Genomic DNA, 18,050 nt, shown 5'->3' on the forward strand with positions numbered 1-18,050 from the left:
AGAAATGACGAGAGACAGAACGTGGAGAGGAAACCCCCTATTTTATTTAACAGCATTACCCACCACATCGGACACGAACAGCAGGAAAGCCCACTAGAGCTGTGTTTCCCAATCCGACCCTCCGGAACTCACTGACAGTCCATATTTTTCTCCTACTGTACCAGGTTAAGGGAGGGATGAAAAATGTGGACTGTCTGGTAGGGAGCTGGGAAGGTGGAGGGACTGTGGATTCCCAACGACCAGATTGGGAAGCACTGCTCTAGACTACATCCAAAATATCCAAACCTTAAAATGTACTGTTATTCATGCATCAACCCTGTAACTTTATCTAAAGCTTCGGTGTCTTGAAAATCCAATAACATCAGGAACTACAAATCAGAAAAAACACTCACATTAGCAAAAAGGGACTCCAAAGGTGAGTCCGGATACAAAAATAAAGCATATCTGAGGTCTCTAAAAGTTCCCACTGTATCACAACATTGTCACTATGCTTGGGCAGGTAGATTAGCAGCGGGGGAACTGTACAATAAACAGAATAAAAGATAGTTTATATGGCTTTTCAGTCAGATAATTATTCCATTTGAAGCCAAAAATCTCTAAATTTTTAACATTGCTGTCGCTGTAGAAAATATCTTAAAGGGATGCAAGGTTTCTTAAAGGGAATGTAGCTTCTTTAAACAGCATTGTTATCGAAAATCCATGAAGACATTTGAAAGGAAAGTCAGATGTTAGAGCAGTATGTATGATGGCAATATTCCTTACGGACTTACATTCTAAAGATGTTCAGAAAAATATTTAGCTTGTCTTCTTCATGAGCAGTGAATGTTGTGATGCACAGAATTTTATCATGCAGTGAAGCCATCTATGTAATCCAGGTGATTATACTTTAATGAGTCTTTGTTGTGTACAACGTGATATGATGCACCTTGCATCTCACTCCCGAAACACCTACTAAGCTTCCTCCTGAAAGCCAAAGTATGTCGCTGTAAAGATCAACATATATTTTGACTGGCGGTCCACACTGAGCTGGAACTCCAGTGGTACATCTATAGTGTTTGTAACATTAAAGTTGTGGTGATTAATGTCAGAACAGTGAACGCATACGCTGGCTTTCGTGACTCCATTGATGCACGATAGCTAAGGTGACGCTGAGGTGAAGTGCTCTGCTCCAGGGTGCAGTGTCACGCCAGGGTGCAGTGTCACACCAGGGTGCAGTGTCTCTGGCTTGCGGCTTGGCATGAGGGTCAGAGTTAGGCTGAAGGTCAGGTTTGCAGCTGGGGTTAAGGCAGGCATCTGCGCAGTCCGCCCTCCTCCCCTGCTAAACCAGCGCATAGTCAAACTGACCTCTCTCCAGCCCCTCCTTGTGGTCAGTCCAGGATGAGGCAGGCATGCGGCTGTAGGGGTCTAGGAGGATGCGGAAGCAGCGCACCAGCAGGAAGACCAAGAAGAGCAGCAGCAGACCCACGAAGGCCAAGGCTGTCTTCTGCTCGGCGTCACCGGCCAGTGGAGGGCTGCTGGGCGGCCCCGGGTGCGAGGGCCCCACAGACAGCAGCTCGTAGTCCAGCGTGGGGACATCGTCCATCCTCCACGCAGGCCGCTGGCAGGACTTGCAGACCGTCTGGATAATGGGGAAGCTGAGCAGCTTGGGCAAAGCAGGCCAGGGGGAGAGAGAGGTTCTGATGAGGACGTTTGGATTTGGGCAGAGACCAATGACTCCCTCAGAGCCAGACGACCTGGGGGGGGGGGGGGCTGATGACAGGTCTATTTATTTCACTGATGCCACATCAATTACAGCGCCAACAGGACACGACAGGACAGGCCCAGCGGACGGATAAATAACCCAGCCAATCCCAGTGCGGCTTGTCATGTGCCACACGGCTACAGATGCAAACCGACAAGGCGACAGGCTGCCTGATATTCAGAGGGGCGGGGGGGAACCCGAATAAACAGCGGGAGGGGCAGGGGGATGCGACCGTGTGCGGCAGCACCTCTCGAAAACACGATGGAGCTGCGAGCACAGACAGGCGCTCATTAGCGGGCTGCAGAGGGACCCCGTCGGCGAGCAGGGAACCGAGAGCCTGTCATCTATTCCTCCATCCCAGCGGCCTCTAAGAACCTGTCCAAAAAAATGTCTCTTTAAACTGCCAGTGTGCCTGATGGGCAGCAGAGGTCCCTCGAATGGCCGACGGGTTCTCTTCTGGATGGACGGAGGAGCGCGACCTGGCCGCCGATGCAGGTCTTATCTGTGGACAGGTGACTGTAGGTGGCGCTGTCGTGGTTTGGGGGGGGCACGGTGAGCAGGCAGGCTAGACGGGCTACTCCTGGTAGCCTGGGTATAGTGCTGGGGGGGGCGGGGTCTTCAATGTCTCCCCTGCTCACCTGGGAAAAGAAAACACACAGATAGAATCACATGGCGCTTCAAGGGCTGCACAAAAAATGCACCCCACCCCAGAAGATTACATCCCCACCCCAGAAACAAAACATTTACAGTGACCAGTCAATATTTCACATCTCCATACTGGCTTCCCGTTCCCTCACGGGTTCACCTCCACCGCTCCGTCCAGCGGAAGAACGAGAACGTTCTGCCACTTACCAGCTGCGCTCTGCGTCTCCGCGACTAGCAAACTGACATTTGGTGTGATTACAATTACTCAGCAGATTATTACTGTGGCTTAACGCCGGGCAGTAATGAGTGACGGTGACGGCCGTGTAAATGTCGGTATTGTAAATGTCAGTGACATTCATCTGGTGGCGTCGCGACACTCGTTAATCACAGGGCTGTTAACAGCAGCTGGTGGAATGAAGTCACACCTGCCAATGACTAACCAACACCAGACACGCTGTACGGTGTATTTCTCAGAAATACTAGCATACTCGTGGAAGACACTGCAAATAATGACATTATTGCAGGATATGGGGGTGCAGGATATGATAGTTTAACCCATCAGATTGTAGAGGAGGAGGGTCCAAGCAACTAGAGGAGGCGGGACCAAGACATCTGATTGGCTTATCACCTTGCTGTCATCTGCAAACTTTATGATGGTATTAGGACCATTTGTAGGGATGCAATCATAGGTGAAAACAGTGTAGAAAATAGGACTCAGCACTCAGGCTTTTGGCAGACCGATATTTAAGGTGAGGGTAGAAAAACTGTGATCGTCTAACCTGATACACTAGTGTAAGTTAGCTTCGGATCTAGAGCAGGACTGGGTAATCTTATCCGCAAAAGGCCAGTGTGTGTGCAGGTTTTTGGGATAACCTATAGGTCAGCTCTTCATGCCCAGGTGTGAGGACAGTCAAGAAGTCCTCTAATAAGTGATCTAATTAGGGAGCTGCAGTGAAAACCCGCACACACAGCGGCCTTTTGAGGCTAAGATTACCCACCCCTAATCTAGAACCATGCGCAGAGCCTATCAATCAATTAGCCAATCAAGTCAAAACACCATGAGAACTTTGCACTAGACAATTATAAAATACTAAGCAAGAACATCCAGTGTTGCCAAGAGACCATAACCAGGGAATTGTCAGAGATAGCAGGTCACTGGCAGAATGTGTTAGCTTAGGTTCCCCAAACCTCTTGAGGTCTTGAGATATTTCTTGAAGATTGTCAGTAATTCTATGGAATGGTTTACTGAATGAAGTTCAGTATTTGATATTTAAACATGTGCTTAAACAACAAGGAGGAGAAAAATTTTCATAAGAAATCAGAATTCCCAAAACTCAAATTTGCAAAAAGGCATCACAAAAATCCATGATTTCCTACACAGAAACACTGATACAGCTCAACGATGAGTGCAAACACACACACACACACACACACACACACACACACACACAGACAGTCACACACACACACACAGAGACAGACAGACAGACAGACATACAGAGTCACACACACACACACAGACATACAGAGTCACACATACACACACACACACAGACACACACACAGACAGACAGACAGACATACAGAGTCACACATACACACACACACAGACATACAGAGTCACACATACAGAGTCACACACACACACACAGACAGACAGAGTCACACACACACACACACCAGAGGTTTGTCTGATCGCTGTCTGTGATGGGGGCAAGACCCTGGAGCCCATCTAAGAGAGCACTTCCTCACATCTGCGGATCTCAAGTCCCGTGGGATGCACACCTGTGTACAGGCCACCTTGTGTCAGTCACCACCTGCTGGAGGCTCTGTGGACGCGCGACCCCCCCGAGCAGCACTCCGTCTGCGGCGTGAGCCAAGCGGCTGACATCACCCTCGGAAGCATGCAGCCCAAAGATAAAGGGTGCAGGGAGTGTTTGGAAACACAGGAAAGGAAAAACCATTAGAGCGATGAGGCCAAAGCCAAAGCAGGAGGGAAGGCGCCGGATTATTTCCTCTTCCGGCACAATCCGCCTGGGGAGCAGGAAACCGGTCCCCATAAGGGAAAAAAATGGATATTTATCACGTTATGGGGACATTATGTCCCCATAAGGATAGGTAAACCCGCTCGCACACACACAGACACGCACACACACACACCCGCTCATGCACACACACACACACACACACACACACACCCGCTCATGCACACACAAACACACACACACACACACACACACCCGCTCATGAACACACACACAAAAACAGACCTGTATTCATATCTTAGTGGGGACTCCATTCATTTCTATGGGGAAAACTCTAATCCCAGCATGATGACCTTAACCCCTACGAGACTTTTGGCATTTGGGGACCTGAAAAATTAAACCCTGCAGTTAAAACTGTGACCCCTGGGACCTCGGGGGGGCCCCTTGCCGCACCCCCACAGCCCAGACGACACGCTGCAAGGTGCTCACTCCACATGCGATTGCTGAGCATGCAGTTAAGAGAGTGCAGAATGAACTACCTGCAGACTGCTGACCTTTCAGAATAATACAATAACGGCATAAGAACGGCGCCTTCTACATTCTGAAATCCCTACAGGTTTTTTTTAATCAATTCACAGAAAATTGTAGTTTTCGTCATTTGCCATGTGTCAGCCCCAGTGCCGTGCATGATTTAAATAAACAGACTCTATAAATACTAAGCATTATTCATGAGCCCCCTTCAAAAAAATCAATGACTTTTGTAAAGGATGTGATTTCAGAGAGGACTGGCTGTATCCCTTGTAAAGGATGTGATTTCAGAGAGGACTGACTGTATCCCTTGTAAAGGATGTGATTTCAGAGAGGACTGACTGTATCCCTTGTAAAGGATGTGATTTCAGAGAGGACTGACTGTATCCCTTGTAAAGGATGTGATTTCAGAGAGGACTGACTACTTGTAAAGGATGTGATTTCAGAGAGGACTGACTGTATCCCTTTATAAGACACAGGATGGGGCAGATCTGCTCAGTCTAAGGACACACAGAGTTTCTTCTAAAGTGTGAGGTAATACTGGTTCTTCACTGGCTGCATTGTGGTTAGTGCCACTTGATAAATGCATTAGCATTACTAAGGCAATTTGTTAACTATTAAACAGTTAACTATTTGGGTAGAAATGGTAATACTTCAATTGAGGGTAAAAAATTAACTCTTTTACTACTCAAGAACAAATCATGAATTAGTGTAGGTTTCCCCATGAAATACATGAACTGTCATGGTTGATTAATGATGAATGAACATTCAATCAGTACATAGTTACTGGTTAATTGATGCATTAACTAACCACGTACTACTACATTATTCATGTCCCTGAAGTAAAGTGTTACTGGTTATGTCATGGGCACATACGTCACACAACTGACATTCATGCTACACTGCCTGGCATTTTGTATCTGTGTGGCCATGGATAATGGCTTCCTGATTGTGATGCAAAATCATTTTAAAACTGCGTATACAAGGACTGTGAAACTGCATCAACTTTGAAAGCTGAAGGTCAGCATTACTCTTGGCGCTGTTCTCTTAAATCAATCATAAAAATGCACTGACCAGTCAAACCCAACATCGAGACACATTTAATTAAATTCCCAGCACACGCAGACATAAAATATTCAGCTTTGCAGGGGACAACAACCACGGAAGTGAGTCTTAGGGGCATTACCCTTTCTGCCTTACCCCAAACAGGCCAGCGGGGGGCGCATATGAGCCGAGTTGCTCAAGGGAAGACCAGGCTGGCTTTTCAGAGTGGTGGCCAGAGACGCGAAAAGTCCTTCAAAGTCACGCCTGGTGGTCATAAAATGACTAGAATGACATTAATCAGACAGAATCAGGACTGGAGGAAACTTCCCAGAATACGAAGAAGTCAGCACTCACAAAGTCAGATGCCAGCACTTTCGACAGTGTGCATTGCTACCGCCAAGGGGGAGCTATGAAAACAAATATATTACATGGTGCGCAGTCATATCTCTAAGGAGACACGAGAGCTTGCAGAGCCAGATCAAACTGGCTCCAAGACAGCGGTGGCCCTTGAGCCGGGGTCCGGCTCTGATGAGAACGGCAGATCTCATCCAAGGTGTTACCTGTGAAGCGTGCCATCAAATTTCATAATAATTTAATAGTGGGGGGGCATCCTTACACCAAAAGTGGGGGGGGGGGTCTATAATGCAGCCCAGTGGGTAAGGAATCAACACTCATGTCTAGATGGCCGTCGGTTAGAATCTCAAGGCTGGCAAAGTAATTATATCACCACAGGAACCTTGAGCAGGGCCCTAAACCCTAACTGATCCAGCTGACCCTGGATCAGATCCCCAAAATTTGCTCTCACCTGTCATTGTCTCCCATGGAGACCAAGACATCTGCTTGTACGTGTACAAATGGAGAATACAATGTTTCTTTTTCCATCTGGACACTCTGGGCCCATGCGCACACCTCGTATTCACACTACGCCTCCTGATTGCATGCTGTTTAGGGGCCGGTCATAGCGAAGGGCAAGAGGTCACCCTGAGCTTAATGAATCTTGCCGAAGAGAAATTTGAGTGGGATGATAAAGCCGATTGCCCCGATCCGACTGCTCCCAGCCCTGCGCGGATTCTCCAAAAGGAAACACTCACCATACAGATTTAGGGGCTGAATTAAAGCTGGGGACCACATTTGGGAGTCAGCAGATTCTATTCCAAGGGGGCAGACTGCCGCCTCACAAAGACAGGTTAATAGCCATGAGCTCTCGAGGCAAAGAGGCCGCCTTTAATGGCACGCTACAGCGCCCAAGCAGCACATGGCACCGAGGCAGTGACCCACCGCCGGCCGGCCCTTGTTTATGATAAAGACGGACACTTAAAGGTAAATGGCGGAACATCCAAGGAGGTCAGGGTACCATGGCGGATAACCCCATGTAAATACTTGCCTAATTCTTAAATGCACTGCACAATTTGGGGTCTCTTTAAGATCTCTCAGAAACAGAGAATAAGCACTTTATTGCAGGAGTCTCAAACTACCAACCCGCGGGCCACATCCACAGCATGTTTTTATTTCACTATTTCATATGGCCCTCAAATCAATCTTTACTTTGTTCTAAGTATGAAATGGTTACTGGGTTCACGGTAATACTCCCGATACTTAGTATTACCATTTCAGATTTTAATTATCGTTAAAACAGTGGTTGATTATGGTGCTTTGAAAAACTTGTCCAGCATCAACCAAAGGTGGCAACTGTCCCGCAGACGCAGCATGCAGGCACAGTACACAAGTGTGCAGGCACAGTACACAAGCATGCAGGCACAGTACACAAGCATGCAGGCACAGTACACAAGCATGCAGGCACAGTACACAAGCATGCAGGCACAGCATGCAACGTGGGATTGTTTTATGTCAGTAAAAACATGGTAGGAGGCAGTGACAGCATTTAAGAGGACTGAATCTGGCGTGATCGTATTTTGGTTTTTAATCTTCCTGACCGCCACCCACTACTTCATAGTCAATGCCAATTTCATCTCAGCTTCATACTAATGTATTATTCCTTTAATTGAGCAGAGGCCTGATTTTTATAAATGAATTCAAAATTTCAAGGTGAAAAAGATAGGACTTTTTTTGTTGTGTGATTTCTCCCGTGGCCCCCTTGGGGAGAACACCACACAGCCAGTGGCCCCCAGGGAATTGGAGTTTGACACCCCTGCTTTCATGAAACTACAGCTAAGGACACAATTGACTGAACTATGTCCTTTAGCTGCAAGCATACTTTGGGCTGTACTGAAAAGATATGCCCAACAGTGCAGGAGAGAGAATGATATTATGGGACACAATCATGAAGGTCTATTTGTTGGGGGATGAATGAGGTCAAATTAAAAACTGGGGGGGAGGCCATGTACCCTGGTCTCCCCAGGTCCATACCCCCTTAATATGCCTTAAAAAATAGGTATACAATACACGCCTATTGCCTACTGCTATAGTCTAACACATATGGCAAGGCTTATTCACGCATGCTTGCAAATTTAAATATTCATGCCACAAAAATATAGATTAAGAAATAATTGTTATACGGTATTGTTCAAAGTACGTTTACTTTGTGCGTTTATCCAGGTAGCTATTTATAATTTCAACGTGGTTGACATTTCAATGTTTTTTCAAACGCCTCCTCCGATATTGACAAGCAAAGGCACAGTCAGTGACACGTAACTCAGAGTAAATAATGAAATTCATGATTTAAAAGATCGTGCTTCTATATCCATCACATTGTAACTTTTTACACTCTTACTTGTAATAGCACACAGTATAATAGTAAGGTACTTTTGTGTCTACTGGCAATGCAGGGCTATTGTACGCTGTCCTTTTTGTTAAATTTATCGGTAACAATTTACTTGACGGGGCACAAATACTTAGTAATAACTCACCGCTGAAGTACAAAACATGAGCAAATATAGTCGCTACTTGAGATAAAAGATGCGTCACGATTCATTAATGATGAACAAACATGAGATCAGTATTTCACTTGTGTTATTCATGACTTGTTCCTCCAGTAGTTCACAAAGGTTTACAAAATCAACAGATACAGTAAGTGCTTAGGATAAAAGTTGCATCATGAATCATTAAAGATGAAAATATGAGATCAGTGTTTAACTTGTTATTCACGACTTGTTCCTTCAGTAGTTCGCAAAGGTTTACAGAATTACAGTAGTAACAAATATAGCGACTATTTCCAGATAAAAGATGCGTCACGATTCATTATACATGATGAATTAACATATGAGATCAGTATGTAACTAAGAGTTAGTTTGTAGTTAATTTTTATATACGTAATAGTATAATACGGCATTATTTGTGTCCCGGAAATTAAAGAATTACCAATTCGTGTATGACCAGTAATTTCAATCCATATGGTTAGATCTTATTGCCGAATTGCCATTTTTCTCATTTCGCGGAAGAAGATAAATTGGTGAAACAACACCTATATATATAATTGTTAAGTATGATTAGTACTTGTTTTTTCCTTTCTCTCTAAAATCTATATAATCGTTTAGATGTTAGAAGTGACCTGTAGTTATTTTTCATGTATAACACTTAATTTCCCCAATATATATTGGAAAAATTACAGGTAAAACTGTCACAGCAGTAACCATTACAGTTTTCGACAAAAGTTGACATTTTAAAATATATCTCTAATTTCCACTCAACACAACATATTATTAAATCCTAATCAGTTACATTTTTAAAACACAGCCGCGTATTATAAAGGGCTAAAGTGATTAATTGTGCCTTGTATCGCGAAAACACAATATTTCCGATATATATATATCTTGAAAAATATAAATGTTGTGTAGTAATAATAATTTATTGCTGTGATTTAGGAGGACGAATGTTTTAACATCTGGGCTAATAGTGAAACCATTTGACGCTGAGCCGTATCGCTTCCTATATGTTGTTATTGGTTTATGAAATTACGCTATAAGATTTTAATTCATTCATTCGTCGTCTATAGCGCTTGCCATATGAAATCTTAAAAAACAGATCGAGCCCATTACAGCACAGTAACTTTCCCGACGCCGCCAATGACCTGCATGTATGAAATCCGAACTGTATACGCCGCAGTGGTAAATTACTCTGTTGAAAAGCAAAAATGAAATGCATACATTGGTTTCTGATCAGTGTATGATAAAACGCCGGGAAAATTAAAACCATTCCGTCCAAAACAAAATGCACGTAATATTGGACATCTGCCAATCGTGCAAACTCCAGCAAAGTTCCCGCAGAGAGAGAGAGATCGGCTCGGCGTGGCTCTTACCGCTCGCCCGCTCCGCACCGCTCCGCTCCGCAAACTTCCCTCAGCCTCCCCGGCCGCTCGGCGCTCCCCTTTAATAACTCCCTGCTCCGCCAGCTTCTCTTGCTTAGGCTGGCCATCTGTTTAAGGGCTTTGTCGACGCGCCAGCCTTTTAAAGCAGCCCATCACATTTAACGTCATGGCTTCTAAGAAAGGCGAGCATACCGTAACCTAACGAAACACAAGCATGTCTAACGTAGCCATTTACATTATTATTAGAAGTATTGCTATAGTTCATTCTCATTAAAATAAATAAGGAGTCCAATATGTTGTCGCCATTATTTGTATAATATTAGAGATGCTTGGACCGGTTAAAACCAGTAGCTTAAACCTTAAAAATAATTACTTTGACATGTACTGATACACTTACAGGTACCGCGAAATACAACTACTCTTTAAAATATAACCTAGAATAAAAGTACAGATCTCCATAACGTATTCGAGACAGGATGAAATCGATGATAAAATTATCCTAGACGTTTATATTGCAATTTCCAGTGGGGAAGTTCTGCTCAAAGTATTTAAACAGACTTGCCTCTGTACACGTTAGGTGTAGCAGGAGAATATTTTACAAAGAAAAATCTCAAAATACTTTTTGGACAGGGGACCCTATCAAAAATTTAATTGAAACTGAACCCAGTAGATTTATCATCTGGTCTTGTTATACAATTGGATTGCTATGAACCGGCTTCACGTCTCAATCAGTAGAGTCACTATTACAATCATTGGTTTAATGCAGCTATTATTTCTAAGCCAAATCAATAGTCCATTTCAGATGTGCAAAAGCCCGTTTGAAAACAGTTGAATGAAGTGAAAATCCGACTTGTATCTAAGCCATTTTCGCAGCTATAGCGCAGCCTGCTCTCTTAACCTGCTGTGGCTGAGAGTGATGACTGTTTTCATCAGGGCTGCTCATCTGGAACAGTTGGATAGATCCCCATTTGAACCTAGCCTGCTTTGGATGAACTAAGCTTGAATACAGGCTGTCACTTTGCCGCATCAGTGCAAGATGCTGCTGACATAAAATTATTAAAATGTCTCCACATTGTTCGGGAAATAGCCTAATTGCATTTTCAGTTTAATAGCACCAAGCACATGTTATTTAATCCGTGCAGAACTCACCTTATAATTTTGTCACAAACTGTGCTGTTTCATTCTTGTCATGAAACAACTTGATTTTTGTGCACAACAATCAGAAAAACGCAGGCATGCATCGTCAATACATTGAATTTAGAATTGCTGTTACAGACACTAACCAGCAGAATACTTGAGTGCACTGTCACAATATATATTCTTATTATATTTTTCTTACATGCACAGTGCTGAAGTACAATGCAGACGATCAGAAGAGATAAGATGTACGTCAGGACAAAATAGATTCTGAAGTAAGGAATATTATTTTCCCACTGATTTAAGAATACCCTATGTTAAATATAACAATATGTTACACTGCTATTCTAATTAAGAGAGTGCTCATTGAACATCGCTTATACCTGCCACTGGCTGACTGATTCCTATTGATTACACAATCCCAGTATTTACACGCTCTTTTACATTAATCATTCCTGCAATACAGTCATTGTTATTGGCATTGTCATCGATATGTACGCCCTCACATTTTCCCTGTACATTTGTTAAACAGAACATAGAGAGATCGCATATTGACGTATCAGTATAGGGATTATGTGCAGAACGGTGTAACATGAGCATTAGCTCAACGTATTTATTTATGAAATATCTGGTTAGGAAAAAATAAATCACTTGTGGAGGGTGAGTTATAAGAGGTGTGAAATAAGTTAGAAGAGAAATAAGTGGAGGAACAAAGACTTGAGTAAGAAACTCAGATCAAGCAGATTACACCGAGAACACCTACAACTTGTAACAATGCCACAGTGCTCTTAAAAATGGTGGTGGGAGGTGATGACATCATTGGGTTATAGGCATAGGTACCGTTGCGATTAGGTAATATTTTTAGGTAATATGTTGTGATTTGGATCTCCCATGTCTGCTGGGGGTTCCCCATGTCCACTGGGGGTTCCCCATGACTGCTGGGGGTACCCCATGTCCGCTGGGGGTTCCCCATGTCCGCTGAGGGTTCCCTGACACGTTGGATTGTGCAGTGCCCCACTTAAGTCACTCAGCTGCCCATCTGCTCCAGAGCTTTGCACTCATCTGCCTGCTTGCTACAACAGCAGAGACACCTGCTCCACCTGCTGCCAGTAACATCTGCTTCCAGAAGCATCTACAGCACTCCTTACGCCATGCAACTAAGTAAGCGGCCAGCTAATGGAATAATGTGCTGATTTAATCACTGTTATGACTCATTTTATATTCATTTGTCCAGCTCCTCGTAAGTGTAGGATTTGTGCGTGGATGGTGGACAGGTCCATCTGATACAGGGATTGAAGTATGAAAGGGGGTTTTATTTAATGGGGTAGGTTGTGTTACATGAGAAGGGAATGGGAACCACAGAGGGGTTCAAGGGATTATGGGAGGTGGGGGTGAATTAGAACTGGGGGTGGGGTTCCAGACCTCCAGTCTGTCCCTGGGTGAAGAAGTAAAGAGTGTAAACTTTTGACAAGGGTTGAATAACAGGCTTTGCTATTTGACGTCATTCTGCCCCAAGAATGCCCCTCCCCCTCCATCTGACATCTGAGCACGTCCCGGAGATGAGGAAGAAGAATGAATGTCGCCTTTAGGTTGAATGGAATCAAGGCCAGTCGAGTCGGTTCTATGAGCTTCCGGGAAATGAGACCGCGGCTTACTCACGGCCCGAAGACTAGTGCCCACAGCCGCTCCACCACTCTGCTGCCAGTCTCACCCCTACAACCAGCCACACCAGGGAAGCAGGGCCTTATCCTGGCCATCTGTGCCGCACGCTGCCATCCCAGAGCCCGGCTGCCTTAGCGACGTCGCTCGCTTCTCCGGTGCCGCCTAAGACGGGCCAGAGCCCCGAGCGGCAGCGTCGTTACAGACAGCGTGCGCGCAGAGAGCATCGTTAGGGCCCCCGCTCTCCCCCAGGCTGTCACGCCGCCGCACGCTGCATTTGGAAGGGCGTCCCATTAGTAATAAAAAACCAATCCACTCTGCCTCACTTTGCTTTTCCAGCTGACAGAACTGCCAATTTTCCGTATCTTTTTTATGCCTTTGAATGTACTTCCAGCAGCCTCTGTTAAAGGCAGCATCCCAAAGTCTTAATTTATATGCTTTTAAATAATCAGAGAGGACATTTTGCGGGTCAGATTATTATGTATACATGTACTTTTAAGAGGAAACAATCCTTTATGTATGTTTAGTGATTTAGAACTGATTAATAATTATTTGATTTGATTCAGTTTGAAAAATATCTTTATTCTGTGCAGATTAGATTTGTGTGTGTGTGTGTGTGTGTGTGTGTGCGTGAGAGGTCATGGAGGCTCTAAACCCTCAGCAGGGTTCGGTCCGTTAACCAGGTTGGGCTGGACAGAGCCTGGAGCTAAGAGGAAGGCAGGTGGCCCAATCAAATCAATAACCCCGCTAATGAGATCCACGGGGGGTCATTACTGCCCATCCATCACCCGGAGCTCCAGCAGTGAGTGTGTTTTTCATAGTGCGATGCTTCACTGCTGAATACACACACAGTTCTGAACAAGCTGCAGTTTCAGGAAAGGAAGTCTTCCTCCACGAGTACTTATTTTATTTTCCCCCAGTTTGAATCATAACTAAAATTTTCTTGGTAAAGCTGAAGAAGGAGAATTCTGCTGTCCAAACGCACCTGGGCGGAATCCCAAAGCAGGAAGCACCGTGCTGATTTCCATGGAGGGAAATCGCTCTTGTGTGTTGAAACATAGCAGAGCTCATGGATCAACCATCCATAAAATGTTACGTCATAAGTGTCATTCCCAGTAAGCCCTAAACGAGGCTACTGAGGCATCATTTTTTATTTCTGTGCTTATTTCTGTGCTTAAGTTACACACGGAATCAAATTTCCCTACATATTCACATCTGTTACGGAGAAACTTAGAACGCAAAGGTAAAATAACTCGTCACCTGACATTTCCTGTACTATAAGCATTACAAGCCCACGTCTTTCGTATAGTTTTCCCACAAAGAAGAGGGGAGTGAGTATCCCAGGCTGCGTCTGCATATCTTTCGGCTCAATGAAGGCTTGTGTTGGTTCCTGTGTATGTCCATGTTTCATTTTTGCCACGGGTGGGGGGCCGCTAGAGCTACATGCGGAATGGGCAGTTACCAGGGCCCCCAAATTACCTGCATTGCAGAGGAAGTGACATGATCATCAGTTTTCTTGGTAGGGGGGCTTCTCAAATAAAGCTTTGCCCAGGGCCCCTGAAAAGAGAGATCCATCCCCAGCCACAGGGCCAGTGCAGCGCAACAGACCATAATGTAAGATGGGTATTTCCATGGCAACTTCCTGGCCAGACGACGGACTGTCTGAGATAAAGGTTGAATTGTACTTGTCTGGACATCACCTCGCACAATACCACCCTGTCCTCTGCTCTCAGACTTTTGGCTGACTTTTCAGTGCATTAACCGCTATAGAGTGGCTGCCTGGTGTGGACCGGACAAGGTTCGGACTGTATAGCCTGTGTGTGGATGAGGACGAGAACAAAGGAGTAATGTGTTTGTTTGTGTCTTGTTCTGAGCATGTGTGCTTAGAGCTGTGTGGAGGGGTGGCTGTTTTATTAAGATTATGGTTTTATACATTAGCAAATGATACGATAAAAGTAGCCTTTATAGGCAAAGTCACACTGTTAGTTAGAATGGGTGAGACTCTGTTCAAGGTGCTAAAGTTGTTGGGATGTTCTCCTTTGAGTAGCTCAAGGACATGCTGGTCAGGGACCTCATGCTAAATCCTAATCCTAACTGTCAAGGACAACAGATAATCACCAGTCTTTAATTATAAGCCCCACAATTTCCAAAAAGGCAGGAATCATGATTAGAGGAGGCTCTGGATAAGGGGGACAATTAATTCAGTGGATTTACATATCTTGTTTATATGCCCTGTTTATATCTCTTGTCTATATGTCCTGTTTTGACTTGCTGTCCCTTCTTTAAAATATTCATAAGGTCATATATATATATATATATATATGGCTCTGTTCATTCCATACATATGTTTGTTTGCTACTTTAGTCCAAATCAGGTGAATATTTTTTCCAAAGTAATTCATATTAGTTCAAAAGTATGCAAATTGCAAATGCTAGACTGAAGGAGTACTCTGCCTTCACCTTCTGCATGCTAAGAGAGTGAAGAGATGCACTCAGTATATTTCTGATTCATTTTCATATGCATTCCTCTGCCATCTTAGCATAGTGTTACACTGGCACCAAAGGCGTCTTACATAGAAGGGAAAATTCTCCAAAGCCGTTACAAAAAGAGGGGAACCAAACGGAAATCTTGCTGAGCCAAGACGATAACATGCAGACTGGACCAGCTCACCGATTTAAAAATCTTCCTCTGTCAGCATATCATGTAATCAGGTTTAACTTTGACTCTTAAACTCAAATTTGTTTGATGCTTCAAACTAATTCTGTACAATCAGCCTTGAGGTTGTACTGCTTGAAAAGTAACAATGCACATGAAAGAGGGTGGGGCAGAGTCCTTAGGGGGCAACACTGTCATAGGAGGTCAGGTTCATTTATTTTTTATGACATGACACTGTTGAATATTCAATTCTGATTGGTCAGAAGGGTGTGTAATTTTCTCTAACAGCCAGGTGGACCACAGCAATAATCTACTCGCTATCATAAACTTTAAGTGACTAATATTACTTAAAATTCCGATTTAACAATTTCAATTTCATGGAATCTAAGTGGAAATGTTTAATCACTATACTAGAAGAAAGTAGTTCTACTGAAAAAGGTGTTTTCAGCCCATAAATGTGAACATGGTTTAGGTACAAACATCTAAGCTGAATCTATATGTTCCATCTGTGCATGTACTTCCTTTGCCTCTGCAGCCCTGTGATTAAAAATGTTTAATGCTCAGCTTCTCAGTTATTGGGACACTAGCCTGTCCAACATCTCACTCTGAATCACAGGGTATTAATATGAAGCCGGCTAACCCTTAGCTGCTACGGTAGCCTGTACTCCTCTGGGAGGGCTTTCCGTTCTGGAACATACTGGTGGGATCTTCTGCCATTCAGGTTGGGTATCGATGCTGGGTGATCAGTTCCCTCTCTGTGAGTTTGTGTGGCCCCCACTTTGAAGCTGAACTTGCTCCCAGATGTTTCCTCCTCACAGTCACGTGCAGTTGACCAGGGCAGCTCTAGCAGGACAGACATGTGGAGATCTGACTTGTTGGAAAGGTGTCCAGCGGCGTCCAATGAGGGTGCCAGGCTGACTAACCTCTTCTGAATGATTCTGCTGCCATTGTTCGATGCTGCAGGTCGCATGGCTGTGAGCTTAATTACGCACCTGTATGTCAGCAGTGGGTGTGGCTTATGTGGTCAAATCCTGTAATTACTATGGGTGTCCCTGTACTTTTGTCCATTTAATGTAGCTTCCTGCCAAACAGGTGCCCTGGGTGGGGGTGATGCCCCTCAAGGTGCCCCGGGTGGGGGTGCTTAGTGATGCCCCTCAAGCTGCCCTTACGCATGGTGATGGACTGGCCTTCCATGCAGGGTCAGCCCTGCCTTGTGCCTCAGTGTCTCTGCACTGGCAAGCAGCTATGGATGATGGATGGATATGTAGGAGGTGTTAAGCTTAGTGGTTTAGGGATCAGTGTCTCCGTCCAGAAGGCTGTTGGTTCGAATCCCATGGCTGAATAGAATAATCATATTATTGTCAGGGTGTTGACCAAGGCCCTTAACCCCGCTGCTGGGATGCTGGATGTTGGCAGATCCTCCATTGCGGATGTGCAACATCATGCAATTCGACGCATCTCCAAGTGAAGAGGTCAGGGCCCAATCCAAAGCTCCAGAAAGCTGGTGATCTTTCTAAATTGCTGTCAGTTTCAAAGCCCATTTCACCAATTTACTTATCCACAGTGAGCAACGTTATGTCTACATGAAATTAAATCAAGCCAAAAATGCAATTACTCAAAACTGAGCAAGATGACATTTAATTAATGAAATGATATTTTCTGTGCAGTTACCGCAACTTGACAATTAAGTGTTACCATCCATCGTGGTACTTATGAGTGAAGAGTTACTGGAGGTAACTGAAGTCGGCCAAATGGATTTTACACCAAGTAGTTTGGTTATTGATAGGCTGCTGCTAATTGCACTGGGGAAGTCACAGGCTTATGCTGACAAAGTGGTTCTTCTTCATGGTTCCATGGCGTGGTTCTGCAAACCTGTAGCTGTCACACATAACCTTGCAGGTAAATGGGCGACACAGCATTTCCATGCAAGATGCGCTTTCAATTCCCAAAGAAATATTTAACCTGTAACTGTCCCATCACAGCCGATAAGATTCATGATGCACCCGGCATGGTTTGTGACCGCTGGGGTAAGATATGCTATGCTATGCTAAAGATGCAGGTGAATAAAAGTCATCAATCAACCCAAAGGTGGAGCTTCTCGACCAACACGGAGAGTCAGAATTTCAAATTGACATTTTCATTCACTGTCAAAAAAGTAGGTTTTCACATTTTTTCAAAATTTTGCTCACGGTTTAACTTCCCCCCCCCCCTTTTCTTTCCCTTTGTCTGCTATCCATCATGTGTTTGGACTTTAATATGCTTTACTGAGTAATATAACCCATTTATCATGGACCAGGTCCCGTTCTCCACCGCATGCTGTAAATTTCATAACCCAGTAAGCGACGAACAAACCAGCTGTAACGCGGCTAATACCACTATTCATTCTGGCAGG

The 18,050-nt window shown here is 44.5% G+C and overlaps 1 protein-coding gene across 1 annotated transcript; it reads right to left on the reverse strand.

Moving 5' to 3' along the window:
- Positions 1–17: 17 nt before the first annotated feature.
- LOC111860212 (cortexin-1) lies at positions 18–10,311 on the reverse strand. Its single transcript, XM_023843665.2, has 2 exons — positions 10,199–10,311; positions 18–2,379 (listed from the first exon to the last, which is right to left on the reverse strand). Exon 2 carries the CDS (start codon positions 1,580–1,582, stop codon positions 1,319–1,321), a length of 264 nt encoding a protein of 87 aa, XP_023699433.1. The 5' UTR covers positions 1,583–2,379; positions 10,199–10,311; the 3' UTR covers positions 18–1,318.
- Positions 10,312–18,050: the final 7,739 nt, after the last annotated feature.

The sequence above is a fragment of the Paramormyrops kingsleyae genome, chromosome 15, assembly GCF_048594095.1.
Source record: "Paramormyrops kingsleyae isolate MSU_618 chromosome 15, PKINGS_0.4, whole genome shotgun sequence".
NCBI classification, from domain to species: Eukaryota; Metazoa; Chordata; class Actinopteri; order Osteoglossiformes; family Mormyridae; genus Paramormyrops; species Paramormyrops kingsleyae.